This window comes from Kockiozyma suomiensis (assembly GCF_038497685.1).
Source record: "Kockiozyma suomiensis strain NRRL Y-17356 unplaced genomic scaffold V2V93scaffold_7, whole genome shotgun sequence".
In the NCBI taxonomy this organism is placed as follows: domain Eukaryota; kingdom Fungi; phylum Ascomycota; class Lipomycetes; order Lipomycetales; family Lipomycetaceae; genus Kockiozyma; species Kockiozyma suomiensis.
Window position 1 is genome coordinate 646,760 of NW_027117670.1, and position 14,637 is coordinate 661,396.

At 41.8% G+C, this 14,637-nt stretch overlaps 7 protein-coding genes across 7 annotated transcripts; 3 read left to right on the top strand and 4 right to left on the bottom strand.

Annotated features, from left to right (window-relative positions):
* The first annotated feature begins 110 nt into the window (after window positions 1-110).
* On the top strand, window positions 111-2,464 carry V2V93DRAFT_370094 (Spt20 family-domain-containing protein). The gene is made up of 5 exons (XM_066910183.1): window positions 111-716; window positions 783-877; window positions 959-994; window positions 1,068-1,152; window positions 1,211-2,464. Exons 1-5 carry the CDS (start codon window positions 233-235, stop codon window positions 1,999-2,001), a joined length of 1,491 nt encoding a protein of 496 aa, XP_066765829.1. The 5' UTR covers window positions 111-232; the 3' UTR covers window positions 2,002-2,464.
* On the bottom strand, window positions 2,114-4,111 carry V2V93DRAFT_370097 (nucleotide-diphospho-sugar transferase). Its single transcript, XM_066910184.1, has 5 exons — window positions 3,881-4,111; window positions 3,644-3,801; window positions 3,430-3,577; window positions 2,606-3,364; window positions 2,114-2,543 (listed from the first exon to the last, which is right to left on the bottom strand). Exons 1-5 carry the CDS (start codon window positions 4,026-4,028, stop codon window positions 2,347-2,349), a joined length of 1,410 nt encoding a protein of 469 aa, XP_066765830.1. The 5' UTR covers window positions 4,029-4,111; the 3' UTR covers window positions 2,114-2,346.
* An 80-nt stretch (window positions 4,112-4,191) lies between these two features.
* On the bottom strand, window positions 4,192-7,052 carry V2V93DRAFT_370101 (beta-lactamase-like protein). Its single transcript, XM_066910185.1, has 5 exons — window positions 6,830-7,052; window positions 6,675-6,773; window positions 6,505-6,602; window positions 5,379-6,426; window positions 4,192-5,317 (listed from the first exon to the last, which is right to left on the bottom strand). The coding sequence occupies exons 1-5, from the start codon at window positions 6,863-6,865 to the stop codon at window positions 4,439-4,441; spliced, it is 2,160 nt and encodes a 719-aa protein (XP_066765831.1). The 5' UTR covers window positions 6,866-7,052; the 3' UTR covers window positions 4,192-4,438.
* A 130-nt stretch (window positions 7,053-7,182) lies between these two features.
* V2V93DRAFT_370104 (translation initiation factor eIF 4e-like domain-containing protein) lies at window positions 7,183-8,813 on the top strand. Its single transcript, XM_066910186.1, has 6 exons — window positions 7,183-7,283; window positions 7,397-7,660; window positions 7,724-7,757; window positions 7,814-8,050; window positions 8,113-8,255; window positions 8,308-8,813. The coding sequence occupies exons 2-6, from the start codon at window positions 7,437-7,439 to the stop codon at window positions 8,420-8,422; spliced, it is 753 nt and encodes a 250-aa protein (XP_066765832.1). The 5' UTR covers window positions 7,183-7,283; window positions 7,397-7,436; the 3' UTR covers window positions 8,423-8,813.
* Window positions 8,814-8,992: 179 nt separating this feature from the next.
* V2V93DRAFT_324082 (NUDIX hydrolase domain-like protein) lies at window positions 8,993-10,297 on the bottom strand (the record flags this gene model as incomplete). The annotated part of the gene is made up of 3 exons (XM_066907457.1): window positions 8,993-9,889; window positions 9,958-10,181; window positions 10,243-10,297. The coding sequence occupies 3 exons, from the start codon at window positions 10,295-10,297 to the stop codon at window positions 8,993-8,995; spliced, it is 1,176 nt and encodes a 391-aa protein (XP_066765833.1).
* Window positions 10,298-12,042: 1,745 nt separating this feature from the next.
* On the top strand, window positions 12,043-13,272 carry V2V93DRAFT_370109 (uncharacterized protein). The gene is made up of 2 exons (XM_066910187.1): window positions 12,043-12,945; window positions 13,006-13,272. Exons 1-2 carry the CDS (start codon window positions 12,458-12,460, stop codon window positions 13,142-13,144), a joined length of 627 nt encoding a protein of 208 aa, XP_066765834.1. The 5' UTR covers window positions 12,043-12,457; the 3' UTR covers window positions 13,145-13,272.
* Window positions 13,273-13,326: 54 nt separating this feature from the next.
* V2V93DRAFT_324477 (PLC-like phosphodiesterase) lies at window positions 13,327-14,297 on the bottom strand (the record flags this gene model as incomplete). Its single annotated transcript, XM_066907469.1, has 3 exons — window positions 13,327-13,767; window positions 13,822-14,180; window positions 14,210-14,297. 3 exons carry the CDS (start codon window positions 14,295-14,297, stop codon window positions 13,327-13,329), a joined length of 888 nt encoding a protein of 295 aa, XP_066765835.1.
* Between the last annotated feature and the right edge of the window lie 340 nt (window positions 14,298-14,637).

The window sequence follows — 14,637 nt, forward strand, 5'->3', positions numbered from 1 at the left end:
TCCAGAATAGTAAGGCGCTTAAAAGAACTCGGCTGGGAGTTCTTTTTGAAATTCACGTGACATCGGTTTGTGTCTCCCTTGTATCGCTGTGTAGGTAAAAAATCCCAGATAATCGCGATCATTCTTCCCCAGATTTTCAGCAAACGAGACAACACTGATTCCAAACCCATCCAATAACGTCGCGCGACTGGATAGATTTACTTAAACTAGATAAGAGAACTCGTGTCTGTGAATGATGGCCTCGAAGGCCTCGAAAACGCGACCGCCAGGGTTCGTGCCTCAGCGTCCCAACTCATCATCGTCGATGCCTGGGTCTGCGAAAACCAAGACTGGCGCAGCGAATGGAGTTTACGGGAATAATATGTCAAATATGACAAGCAATAATTATTACGGTAGTAGCCATATAAGCTCGCCGACGACACCTACTACTCCATTATCAGGTGGAGGAAGTAATATCAAGAAAGTGAAGCTTACACAAAAGAATAACAATCCGAACGGATTATCAAATTCGAGGACAGCCTCACCGTCTAATATTACTCCACCATCTAATTCATTATCTAGAAAAGGGAGCGCGGCGTCGGTTAATGTCAAGAGTCACTTGGTGAATAGCGTGACTCCGTCCTCGCTAGACGCAGATTCAACAGCTGGGTTTATGGACGAGGAGGCGATTCTTCGCTTAGCTAAACGGCGTCCAAAATTGGATGAATATAAGTTTGGTATATTTCTGTTTTCATATTTCTTGTTTTGGTCTGTGAACTGCTATTAACAACGTGTTGTATCAGCCGAAACGAGCGAGGAGATTTTAGAAAAATACAAAGAGTTCCCATCCAGCATAGATTTGCACATTTATCCTACTCATTACAGATTCGGCAACCAAGTGAGTTTACTTTGAATTGCTGAATTTAACTTGTCAATCATTTCTGACGTTCTCTTTCTCTTTTTTTTTCCCCTTTTTTAGGATGCCGTGATCCCTGCAAATAGTCCATCAATAAAGGTAAGTACCCCATGGATTTAGATATATAACACGAGCCTTTTTGCTAATTGTCTTCCTTTTTTTCACTGTTTAGAGTTTTATGGATCTGGTTGAATTAGGACAGATACCGCCGCCTGCCGTTGAAATTTTTCATGAAGCCGGTGTCAAATACTATGAAGGTGCATATAATCATAAACAGACCTGATTGCAACTCAACATACTGACTCAGATATACAGGGTGTATAATACTAGAAGTCTATGACCACCGTGCCAACGCGAACGGAATCGCAGGCCCTCGAAATCAAAATATCATTAAATCCGACCAGTCCACATCATCTCCTTTACCAACTACCGCAAAGAAGCCACCGACGAAGATGTCAACAGATCAACAAAAGAGGTCTGGCGAACCTGACTCATCTTTCCAACCCTCACCTCCAACCAACTACCAAAAGGCCAGCAGTGAGCCATTTATTGAGCGTATAGTACTGCGTCCCACGCCTCTGTCGCTATGGCATGATTTAACCTGGCTCGCCGAACGAACTGGAGCACGATATAGCGACCCGTTAACGCTAGCTCTTGAGTCTGAGATTCTGGCCACAACAATGCCGCGTCTTGACTTGTCAATTCCTGAACATGCGGCTATGTCTGCTACGGAATTGCCAGCTTCTTTACAGCCACCACTCAATCCATCGCTTGCTGTCAAAGATGATTTTGGTTCCCTCCATGCGCCAAATCCCGCCTCGATGGCAAAGCGAAAGCGCCCTCTACACGAAGACCTACCACAGCAGAGCACAGCATACGAAGAAATGATGCTCATCATGGATGAGAGACCACCTACTGGAACCGGCCAATTCGTGCGTCTCGGTTTCGTGGAACAGTGGAGACGAAAGCGTGAACGTGAGAGACAGCAAAAACTCGCGGCTGCAGCGGCTAGTAATAATGCGCAAATGGTCGGAGGTGGAATTAATACTGTTGGTGCTAATAGTGTTTCTGGCATGGGCGCTGGTATGCAGCAGCATAGAAGGTGAACCTGATCGACCAATAAAGTTTGTCATTTTATATATTAGTTCTCAATTTGTCATTGTTATGGTTTATGTCTCTATTTTTTGTGTATTTCGATTAAAACTGTTCGTTTGTTTGGATGGATATGTATATTAATTTGGTCAGTATGGGTGCTATTCGGAATCCTGTTAACATTATATTGTTTTTTTTATCTCTCTTCTGCTTGTCAGCCTCAATGATTTTGACGATAATAAAAGAGAATTATACTTTGTGATATCGATGCGACCGAAAAGGCAGAGATTTTTTTCTGATACTATTATCTTAATACATACTTCAGGCGTTTATAGCAATAGACAAGAACAATAAACTGCTTAACTGCGATCAAAGAAATCGTCTTCGTCGTACTCAATTCCTTCGCCTTCACTTTGTTCAAGGTCACTCTCGTTAATATCGTCGTCATCGTCAGTATCATCTTCGTCGTCGTCTTCATAGTCTTCGACTGCATCTTCGTCGCTGTCGAAAAGGCCTTCAGCACTATAGCCGCGGAGTACCTCGTTTTTAGATTGAGCTGTGTGAAAAAAGTGTCAGTATGCGATCGATGAAACATAATAATATGTGAAAATGACTTACTCCCATTAGATACAATATATCGTCCTTCGATTGTACATCCAGAAAGACGAGCCTTATCTTCAATGATAACGCCGTTGGCAATCACGCAATTGTCCAAATGAACATTATTTCCAATTGTTACGCCATCCATAATCACACACCCCGAAATCCTGCACTCGCGACCGAATTTACAATCAGCACCCACAATGCTTCTTTTAACATTTGTCTTTTCGCCCATTTCGGTTCCGATGCTAATTAGCGAGTCTCGACCAATTACTGCACCATTGGCGGTTGCCGTCGATGGAGGGGGCGTGTACGGTGATTGTTTTAATATCAATCTGTTGGCTTCAAAGTATGCCGATATCGATTTGCATCGCAAAAAGCTGTATTCTTGGGGTACGACGTAGAAACCTACTGTGCCGCGAGCGGCGGACTCTCTGTGACGCCATGAATCTCGCGCAATGTCGCGAACGACGGTTGTCCATGATTTTTTCCATTTTACCGATTCAGCAGGATTCGTGGAATTCTGCTTATCGGTCGCTGCAGGAGCCGAGATATTAATGTTTGGAGTCTCTATATTTGATTCATCATCGTCAAGAACGCGGCGCGAGAAAAGGTATATAAAAGATTCAAGGACCGTGGTAGAGACTGTTGCCTGTGGGTGTTCCCAAAGCATTGACATCCGCACACGTAGCGGATCACTACCTTTTGGTCTGGGGTATATGTCGAGAAGTTGAGGATGGGGTTTTTTGAGTGGTGTGTGAAGCGTAAGGTTTGGTTCTAAGAGGTTTTTTTTTTGAGTCAATAGAGGTTTTCCCAATAGCGAAAAAAGTAGTAATTCTCACTTAATGTCTTCTTGTCTATTGAGTCCAACGTATTCTTATACCATATTCCTGTACCGATCGTCTTCACTGGTTGATTTCTGTGCATATCAACTACAGTCTGCGGTGGAAGATCAGTGATAAAATCACAAGGAAGCAGAATGAAATCATGCTAAATTCAATCCACTCATTAGCTCTCCGACATTCAATTAAAAATGAACAGTGCACTTCAGCTTACTCTGATTTTATCCTTTAAACTGCGAACAATATATCCTGTTTCTCCTTCTAATGGAATAACTTCAACTTTCATTCCAGCCTTTTGTGTTGAGTTATACTCCAATTTGATATACTGCGAAATCGACTGCTCAGCAGCCACATCCGACACTACAATTGCCGCTACAATCGATTATCATTAATATCACTCTTCGTAATAAATTTTTCACATTCAAAGAGAAGTAATATATGGCTGACTTACAAGAAATTCCTGCCCGCTGACACCATTCGAGAGAGTAATAGAGCATCGGCTTATTCGCTATCGGCAGCAGCGCTTTTGTCAAATACGGAGATACAAGCGGAGTCAGCTCCGTACCAGGCCCACAAAGGATAATAGCCTGGAATTCCATAATTTATTTTCTCCTGTCAGTTACTTGTTGGAGTTCTAGTGCCTCGTCTGTTCTTTTCTGAATCGCTTTTTCTTTAAGGATGAAATTGGGATCGAACTTAATGTTTTTTTTTTAAAGTGAATGACTATGACTTGACACATGAGCCGCAGCAATTTCAGAATCAGCATCACTGAATTGTTCTATGTATTTTTCATACTGGCTATCTCTAGTCCTTTATATAATTTGCACTAAAAAGATACAAAATAAAAAAAAAAAGATAGCACTGTAAAAGAACAACGAGATAAAAAATCTATTTGAAACGCCGGTGACTAAACAAAAAATTCCCAACCCTGTGCTGCAGCAATGTAGCAGAACAAATAAATGCCATTTAGACTATCGGTACATGGCCAACTTATTCCCATTCACGCTTCCTATTCTTCGGATTTCAATTCACGCTCGTCTAAATCCATATCGCCATTACGAAAATCCGAACCATTATCATTTAGTGGTAAAAAAGTGCCAATTGCATGATCGACAACATGTCGAACACGGCTTCTTAACGGCTCATAAGAGCAGATAACTTCCATGCTTCTGAAATTGACAGTTGCAACATTCTGGTCGATCTTGATATATACTCCATCATCTGGGTTCTCCATGGGTTCAACGGTAGTTCCGAATTGCGCATCCAGGAATACCAACAGCCGTTCAATTTTCTCAGGTCGGTCCAGGTGACCAGTATAATGTGATCCTTTTGAGGATATTTTGACGGACATAGGAGATGAGTCAACTGATAGTAATATAGCTAAAACTGTATCAGCTATAGCATCATTAATCATATTGCCTTCCCATTCTATAACAAGCGACGGCTTTCGGCACCAAACTGTGATTGCATCCATCACACAGAACCCCACCTCTTGGTCCGTTGATACATCAGTTACCGCGCCAAACATCTGCTGCAGATGAAATTTCACAAGTTCAGAACTAGCATCAACAGCTACACTTTGTCTCTGCAGGACGGTAGTGGTACCTATTCCAGAGAACTCAGGCAGGTCCTCGACTGCAAGAATACTCATCTCAAAATTCTTTTGCACAAGTATTCCAGATAAAATTTGACCGTTAGTCGGATGCTTCGCCGCAAGTGTGCCCATAACTTTTGCAATTTTTTCACCTCGGAAAGGTAATCTAACCTCCTCAGAGTTGCGGGGGTTAAATATTTTGATCTCTTCTGGTGAATCACGGAGGTCTTTGTATTTACTGAGCAGGGCCGATTTTAACCGTCCCATATTTGTTTGTTCTCCATGGACAAGAATCTAGTCATTATAAGTTAGCTTAAAGTCATGAAAGTAAGAATTTCGATATATTTACACATACAATATTTCGGGCATTTAATAAATCGATAAACTCTGAGTTCTGCTTATAATCAACATGAGCTGCAAAGGAGATTTCCTCAACAAAGCATCGTCTCGGTACTTTGATTCCACCGCCCGTGATTGACGGGAACTCAGATGGTTCATTCAAAATCTGTTTTGCCAACGTTCCTTCAACAGAGTATCCGGTGACAATAAGAGTGTTCTTTGCATCAGGCGCCCACCGCTCCAGGAGTTCACGTGAGACACCATTTTGCAGCATACCTGGACTGGCAACCATGACACAAGGACCAAGGTCATCAAAGCGCTCCAAATTTTTCAGACTTCGAATATGTTTGAATTGAAAAGGGTTTGATCTATCATCGCGGAATTTCTTTCTGATGCTATCGTTCATCATGTTGATATACGTTTGGTAAACAGCCAAGCATTTTCGAGCAAGAGAGGACGCGTAAAACACAGGAATACCTTCTAGATTTGAATTGTTTTGCCAGTATTCGTCCAAAACAAGTAAAAGCTCCTGCGCATTTCCAAGAGAAAACACAGGGAGTAAACATCGTCCTCCATTTAGAATAGTTTTTGTAATTAAGTTTAAAAGTCGAGTCTCTTTTTCTTGCCGCGGTTGATGCGTACTAGTTCCATAAGTTGATTCCGTTATCAAAATGTCAGGTCGTTGAGGAGGCACTTCTGCCACATTTAAATGTCTATCTTCTTCTCTTGAATAGTCGCCGGTGAAAAGCACCTTGATACCACCAATTTCGACAAAGTACATAGCAGCACCCAGTACATGACCTGCGTGATAAGCGGTGAACTTAATACCGTCAACTTCTGTCGTCGAATGATAATCAACAGTCTCAATTCGCTCAAACGATGCGCTTAAATCAGCATCGGTGTATAATGCTGACGAATCGTTTGCTGAGATGGCACTAACGCGAACATAGTCGCTAAGTAGCCATCTGTAAATCGCTTTTGTCGGGTGCGTCATGAACACTCTGCCTTTGAAATCAGTGCGCATCATAACATACGGCAGAGACGCAGCGTGATCGAGATGAAAACTTGAAACAGCAGTTGGATTAGTATTTGCTTTTGCAATCCTGATCATCAATCTTGATCATTAAAATATGAATACGTACTGGCTAATTAGCAAAACATCGATAGTTGAAAGATCATAATCATCGTAAAAGGGTAAAGCCGCCATGCCGTTCATTGCCGGATGAACACCTGCATCAAGCTGATAGAAGATTTAGTAACGGAACTAATTATTCACATTAAGGCAATATAAATACTCGGATCAAGTTCATACCATAACAGTTTTGCCCTTGTAGCTGATTACATGACAACTGCGACCTACTTCATTTCCACCTCCAAGAGCAATGAACTCCAGAAAATCAGACTCATCAAACTGGTGAGAATTAGCAAAAAAAAGTAATTAAAGCTAATAATTATATACTAACGTACCGGCTCGGCTTCCATGGTCTGTCTTTGAAAGCTCATTGTGTGTCTGATCCAGAAAGTAGAATGGGCGGAGCAGATTTATTGTGTGGGAACTATTACCCTTCGCGAATCAGTGTGTTTTCCCTGAGATTGTACTCGCTTCATTCTATGTCAATAGTGTTGACTTAATTGTCGCTACTTCCTTACAAAAATTCTAGTCAAATTGATACAATTTACTGAATTAATAAGCTCACCTGAAGCAAAATGGCTCTATTCCAGAACTTGATTTCAAAATGTAACAGTCATATATTATATAATAACCCTAAACATCATTCTGTCATCGCCTTCAAATGTAAAAACCTTGTCAAAAAAGAAAACTCGATCTCTTTGCTGATTGATTAAGGCTTCTCTGCTTATATTCAAAAGCTTTTAATATTTACTTTACGCTTTTATTTTTCTTTTTTTAGTTTTACTTCTGGTAAGTTGCGCTGTTTGTCGAAATTGCTGTGTTGTGATGTCGCGAGAATAATCTTTACGTCACTCTGGTTCGTTGCTTATGTTTGCTAACAATTAATTGTATATTTCAATCAGCTTTGTCAATTTCAATTTTAATTTCAGCTTATAATCTATAATGGCTGATGCTACCACTCCTGCTGAAGTCACTGAGGTGATCAACGAGAAAGAGCCTGTCGAGGAGCCGGTCACTACAGGATCGACTACTACCGAAGAGACTACCGAGGTTGCTACTGAGGATGACGGAGAAAAAGGCAAAGAAGAAGATGAGAACAGAATTGCGACGGTTTTTGATGATGCTTCTCATTTCACTGTCAAGCACCCTTTGCGACACAAATGGACGTGAGTTCTTCTATGCCTGACATGGTAGATTTTGAAATGAACTGACTGAAGAAATTGATGTAGCCTCTGGTACACTAAGCCCTCGCAGGGCGGAAAGGTATAAGCCGTTTTTATTACTTTTTGGGAACCAATATGCTGACCGCCTTTTTCTAGACTGATTGGGGTGATTTACTCAAGGAAGTTGTGAGCTTTGATTCCGTTGAAGAGTTTTGGGGAATCTACAACAATATCCCCAAGGCCTCTGAATTGCCGCAAAAGTCTGATTACCATCTTTTCAAGTTTGGTGTGAGACCGGAATGGGAAGATCCTCAGAATTCTAAGGGTGGAAAGTGGGCATACCAGTGCAAGGACAAGCGATCAGTGAATATTGACGATTTGTGGCTTAACAGTGTATGCATTCTTGTTCCTTTTTTTGTCATAATAATAAGGTTGATAATTAATGCATGCTATAGATTCTGGGAGTCATTGGAGAGACGCTTGAGGACGATGGAGATAATGAGATTATGGGAGCAGTTGCTACTATTCGGAAAGCTCATTATCGAATCTCACTTTGGACTCGGACAGCTGACAATCAAAAGGGATTGTTGGGAATTGGGTAAGATTTTATTTTTCTTTGTTTTACTGCTGATAACTGACAATATATGCAGCCGTCGATTCAAGGAGCTTTTAAGACTCCCACCTTCCGAACAAGTGGAGTTTGCTAGTCACTCGGATGCCGCTTCGTCTGGTAGCTCTCGTGCAAGAAGCCGCTTCTCCGTATAAATATATCACATTACACATTGGAACTAAACATGGGATGAATCATAACTTTGAAATTTTGGGGCCGGTTTATATGTTATTTGTACTTTCTTTTTTTATTTCTGTAGCCCCTAGTCGTTACTCATAACATGTTTCATTACGGATTGTTTTCTATATGGTTTTGTACAAATGAAAACGGTGTCCTTTTTTTTCAATATTTATAGCGCCAAAGAGACGTAGTTTTGTTTTCTTTTTTTTATTTTTAAATGGCATCATGCATGCTGGTGATGCAATATGACTGAATTATATGCGACGATATCGTTAGATGGTGTGGTATAGAGAGAGTCGCAATCATTTAGTAACGGTCGCCTGCTTGATGTATAACATATATTTAATACAGAAAATTCACTAATACATCCTCCATAACTCGTCATCTGAAGATGCATGTGTCCCTCTTAGACTCATATATTCGAATTCCATCATAAAAGAAAGATAAAACTCGAACTCCACTCTATGCCGCTATTTTTATCTATTTATTTTCTCGGTGCCAATGTTGTGGTTATAAATAATAAAGAAAATTAGAGCTGAGAACAGCTAAATCTTGGGAAGATGAGCATTGTCATAGACAACAGCACGCATGAGATTATGTGCAATAGCCTTGCTAGGCGGCACTTTAATTGGGCAGTTGGCATACATTTGCTCCGAAACATCAAGGACGTTACTCTTGAGTTCCGCATTATCAAGAGCCTTTTGCACAACCGCAAAATCAAACCATTGAGCATCTCCTAATTCGGGGTCATGTTCAAGGTGAATCTTTTCGCCGTCGGCAAGTGCTTCGCCGATGGCACCAATCATGAGACTTGATGGGTATGGCCATGGTTGACTAGCGTAGATGGCCACTTTACCGAGCTTGACGCCACTTTCTTCCCAGACTTCGCGACGGACGGCTTCTTCAATACTCTCACCGGGTTCGAGAAATCCGGCCAGGCATGAGTAGAAACCAGTAGGGAACCGCTTGTTGCGACCTAAAAGTAACTTGTCACTTGTAGAGTTTACGACGGCGACAATGATTGTGGGATCGGTTCGCGGAAAGGAGATATTGGTGAGAGCTCCACGAGTAGGACACTCACCGAGAGCTGTACCACGATCAGTCGGCGGACATACTCGTTTTCCACCAGCGTTAACCGACATGGTCTTCGCACCGCAGCCGGCGCAGTGCGGGTTTCGCAAGTTCCAGTCCATGTAAGAGCGCGCCATGGCGTACATTGCTGCTTCAGCATAGTTGAGAACATAGTTTACCCTGATTTGAGAGAACGTGGCTCCGAGGCCGGTAACCTTGGTGACAAGCTCGGCTAGCGCACTCCCGAGAGGGGTGCTGACGTCTTTGGGCGATGAGAGGTTGAGGGCAAAATATGGGAGACCGGAGTATTTTTCGTGACTCACCCCATCAACCGATTCATCAATTCCTAGGAAAACAATGAGAGGATATTCCTAAAGACTACTTGTTAACAAATACGACGACTAAAACCGGAAACCGGGCAATCTGTAAGCAATCGTACTTTTGTTGAGTCCCAAGCGGCAATCGTTTCCTCCTCTGACTTTTCAAATGGATTACCAATTGCCGCCTTCACATCATCAAATGAAAGGAAAAGAAGTGATCCGTCGGGATTGACGGCAGGATCGAGGTTATTGACAACTAGAAAGCGTGCAGAGGGGCTGGTAATTGCGTCCGATAGGAATTTGTAATCACCTCGAAGAAAGGAGACACGGTTTAGTGGGTTACCTGATAAAAAAAATCTTAGAAAAAATATATTCAGAAAGATCCGTTTGAAGATTATTAATACCCGAGAAGTAAGTGCGCAAGGATTCGCCGTAGCGCTTGGTGAGGGGAGTAGCCATTTCAAAGTCAATTTGCGGGGAAGAAGACGAATGATAGTGCTTTGCTTTAAATTGCTGTAATCGATATGAGCAAAATAAAGATGGCAACCAATAAACTCGCAAATAAAAAGATGAATTAAGGGAAAAGCCTTGACGAATACGGGATTTAATAGAAATCGTGACTGACGAAAGCAATGAGAGGCAGAAGAGTGGAGGGGAGGTGAGGAAGCGGAAAAAGGAAGGTGAGCTCCACCAGCCGCTCGGCGTCTGTCCCGAAACTGATTTGCATCTTATTTATTGGTGCCCTAGTATTCGTGAACGCGGCAAGAGAACTAAATAGAAATTTCCCTGAAATTTAGACTATGGATTTGATTGAAAAACCTAATTGCAATTAATATCGTATTGTTTTTACATTCGCGGAAAAAGAAATGGAAGAAGATATTGAAACCAAGCAACTTCAGTTATCTGCAATCAGGACGACGTCTATATCGGCCAAAACGGAAGCCAAGCACCATCTCTAAACGAGTATATTTCACTACTTACTGAAGCACCCTAATGGCTTTTTCACTGGAAAAAAAACTAAATGGCGTCGATTCGCTAAACAAATAAATGATATGAGATGACGAGCAGTGACTTGCGTTGACGTACAAAAGTTAGTAAGGCGAGCCATTTCAGTGGCTGTCAAACCAATTAGTTGGCAGATATGCCAAACTCCTCGAATTCTAGCAATTCGATTGATCGTTATTAAAAAGTAGCAATACAATATGTGCAAGACAAATGAATAGATATGTGCTTCATCTTTGATATACTGAATTGCCACTAGCTACACCATCCGCTCAAATTAGTAATAGTAAAAATTAAAAGAAAATTACGCGCTAATTTATTAGATTTTGTTTAAAGGTTCTAGTTTAGTTCCAGATAAACTGGAAATGATTTCAGACCAAGCTCCTGTTTAGTCAACTATGATATACAATTCCCGTATCTCCCACATTTTATGCGGCTCATGCGGCTTCGTTAGAATAGATTTCCTTTCGATTATCTTGTTTGGATCCAGATAGCAATTACAGCTGTCAGCTTTATGAAATTACTATTCTCAAGCATTATTTGATCATTAAATATTTCAATTATGTAAGTAAATATTAAACTCTAGGCAAAGTCGTAAACGAATAGATATCGAAGCTCTCGACGAGGGTAAATCAGTAGGGCCCATCGAGTTTCGACTAAGCAGATACTACCAAATTGTTGCTGTCATTCTAGCATTAAAAATACCAAGTCACGAATCTACTTTTGATTGATCCTTTGATTGAACTGCGAAGTATGCTAGCATCTTGCCATATATTTGCAGCTACTGCATCTGCTGGAAATAGTAATCAGATACTTTTCACACAGCTGATATCTATATCAAAGCTAAAAAAACAGCAAACAATCGAACATTACTCTTCTATATATAGAGAGAATACTTGTAGAGACATAGACTACGGATAGAGAATGACGTTCAGTTACCATATCATAATTGGCAGAGATTACAGATGCATCGCCACTCAACCCTCGCGTTTCTAATAAAGCACTCGGAACAATTCTACAGTGCAATAGTACTTATACATATACAGCAACTTCATCAGTGAGTAGCTCTTGTATCCTTCTCTTGTCATATTCAGAATTCAGCTGGAGTATATTCAATAAGCAAGATTGGGCTAGGGCTTTGAAGCACGTGCGACGGGTTCCCTGCATACAGACATTCACTTAACTCACTCCACGAAGCTCCAACTGCCCATCTCTTCCCAGGTCAATTTACATGCCGAACCCCTTCTTCTTGTCTCCGTCAATATTGTAATCTAAAGACAAGTTTTATTAGTTTATTCTGCTCCGGCGAACACATTCTGCTCGTCCGTTTTTCTGCCCATTCTGTCGTCCGCGTCGTCTGCTGCCTCGTTCGCCGCCGCGAAAGCCGCCGTGCTCAAGGCTCAGCTCAGCCAGATCTTGGCCTCCCTCGCGCTGCACAGAGACTCTGGTCGTGCAACTCTTCTTGCTGCGCGTGAGCATCTACTCTCGTATCCTTTCGCTGATAATTTCTCCCGAGAGTACCAAACTGCTCTTAAAGCTCTTTCGGACGCCACCCCTCTCGCGCTCGTTTTCACGGTAGTCGTTACGCTCTCTGGTATTGCGCTAGGAGCTGTCGCCATGCGCAAATTCTTTGGATTGGATGATTCCGACTCGAGCCGAACGACATCTTCATATGATCTGAGTAAACCTGATCACGTTCTAGTTAAGCACGGGAAGCAGTTTCTTCGCGTTGATTTTTCAAAACCGGGGGATATTTCAAAAGGTATAGCTACTGTTGGTGATGTACGGGCCACCACCGCGCGATTTCTCGGCGTACCTAAGCATGATGTTGTACTGGTTGCCGGGGGAAAAAAATTGCGAGACGATAAAGATACGCTAGCGAGCCATAAATTGATGTCGGGATCGCGTCTTATGTGCTTAGTTTCTTCTGCCCAACATGCTGTTCCGGTTAGGCAGCAAGCACCAAAGCCTCCGAAACCAACTGATCCAATTGAGCGAATAAACCTGGTTATGGATGCGGCGGATAAAGAGCTTGTGCCTATGATTGATGATTTCGTGGCATCGCCGCCAAATGACAAAGGCGATAAACATCGTATGCTTTCAGAGTGAGTTTCTTTTACGCTACTGTATTTTGAGCGAGCCATTTTTACTGACTTTTGAGATAGGCTTATTTTGCAACGATTGTTTGCACTTGACGAAATTGATACTCATGAAAATCCTGATGCTAGAAAGCGGCGTAAAGAAGCTGTGAACAAGTTTCATGAGTATCAGGCACGAGTCGACGAAGCTAATATTGGAGATTAGATTTATAAACGGCAACTCATAGAAACCAGGCTACTTTTTTTATCGAAATAAAAAGCGCGAATAGAAGCACTGTAGATATATTCTAATATTGGAATAAATTTATAAATAGTCACCTTTTTACGCCATAAGAATTTCATTACTCATTGCTTTTGCAACTCGTTACCATCAATAAACACCAGAATCTATTCAAATCGGCGACGATACAAGGGGCCAAGTACCGACACCACGGCACAAAATCCATATAATCTAGCCTTGGTTTTAAACGACAATAAACCCTCAGCATCTTGTAGGCGATCATTACTTTTTTCAACTTTTGATAATGAATCTAAGCGTAGCTGTGCGAACATTGCCGGGTCATCAGTCAAAACTGCATCGATATCCAGGCCAATACAAAGATTCATTAACTCGGCACCATTGACAGTCCATGCGTAAATTAGCTTTCCTAAGTTGCGAAGAGATTTGATTAAGCCGTAGCCCTTGTTTGAGTACAAAGAGGCAACTAGTAAACTAACAGCAATCACGGATGGCTCGTGTATAAAGTTCTCTGCGTAAAGAGGGTCAACTCCGATGTGGATCAATGGTACCAAGGGTACATGCTCTCTACACAACGGAAGAAATTTGACCTGTCGTAAATGCGTTAGAGAGTGGTTCATAACGAAAATAGACGAAAACCGTACCAACCAAATCCCAAGAACAACCCGCTCTTTCCAAAATGAAAAATCAGATGTAAGTTCCAGCATTATCTTGGCGATTCCCTCAATCACAGCGACATCATTATCAGCCTTGACATCAATACAGATCCATTTTCCTTCAAATTTTGGATTCGAGACGAATTGCTGTAACACATCTTCTAATAGTATCATCTTTGAATGCGGTTCTTGAACTGATCTAAGGTGCTCTAGATCGCCAATGTAGTTTCTATCTTTAATTGGTTGTGTAGTGGAACCGAATACACGCTTTGCGTGAGGATCGTGCGAGATCACGACATGTCCGTCAGCAGACAGGTGGACATCCATTTCCTCAGTTAGCAGCATCCCTCTGTCAATATTTGGAAGCTGTACTCACCAGTTTCTATACCATCCGCATCAGCTTCAATCGCAGCAACTAAACTCTCCATTGAATTTTCAGGGTGCTTTGCTGAGTACCTTTCCATTCAACTGTCAGCATACTAAAGCACCAAGTAGTACGTATAGGCTAATACCCTCTATGCCCTATTGATCGAGGCATTTTGGTGGTCTTAAAATCAACAGACGCGGGCGAGCCCATTGCCATTGCAGCAAAGATAGAGCTTGAGAGATTGTTCATTATAGCTCTTCGGATAAGATCGAGCGAACAGACTAAGTCGTCACCGGAGTTAAAGTATTCTCAGAGAGATGCTTTCAGCAACCTGTCAATACTCAGGATGTCACAAGTAGACACTAAAAAGTAATTCACTAGAGTAAAGAGAATAAGTAAGCAAATGCTCTGACAATGAGAGAGTGGAGAAAGTCGAC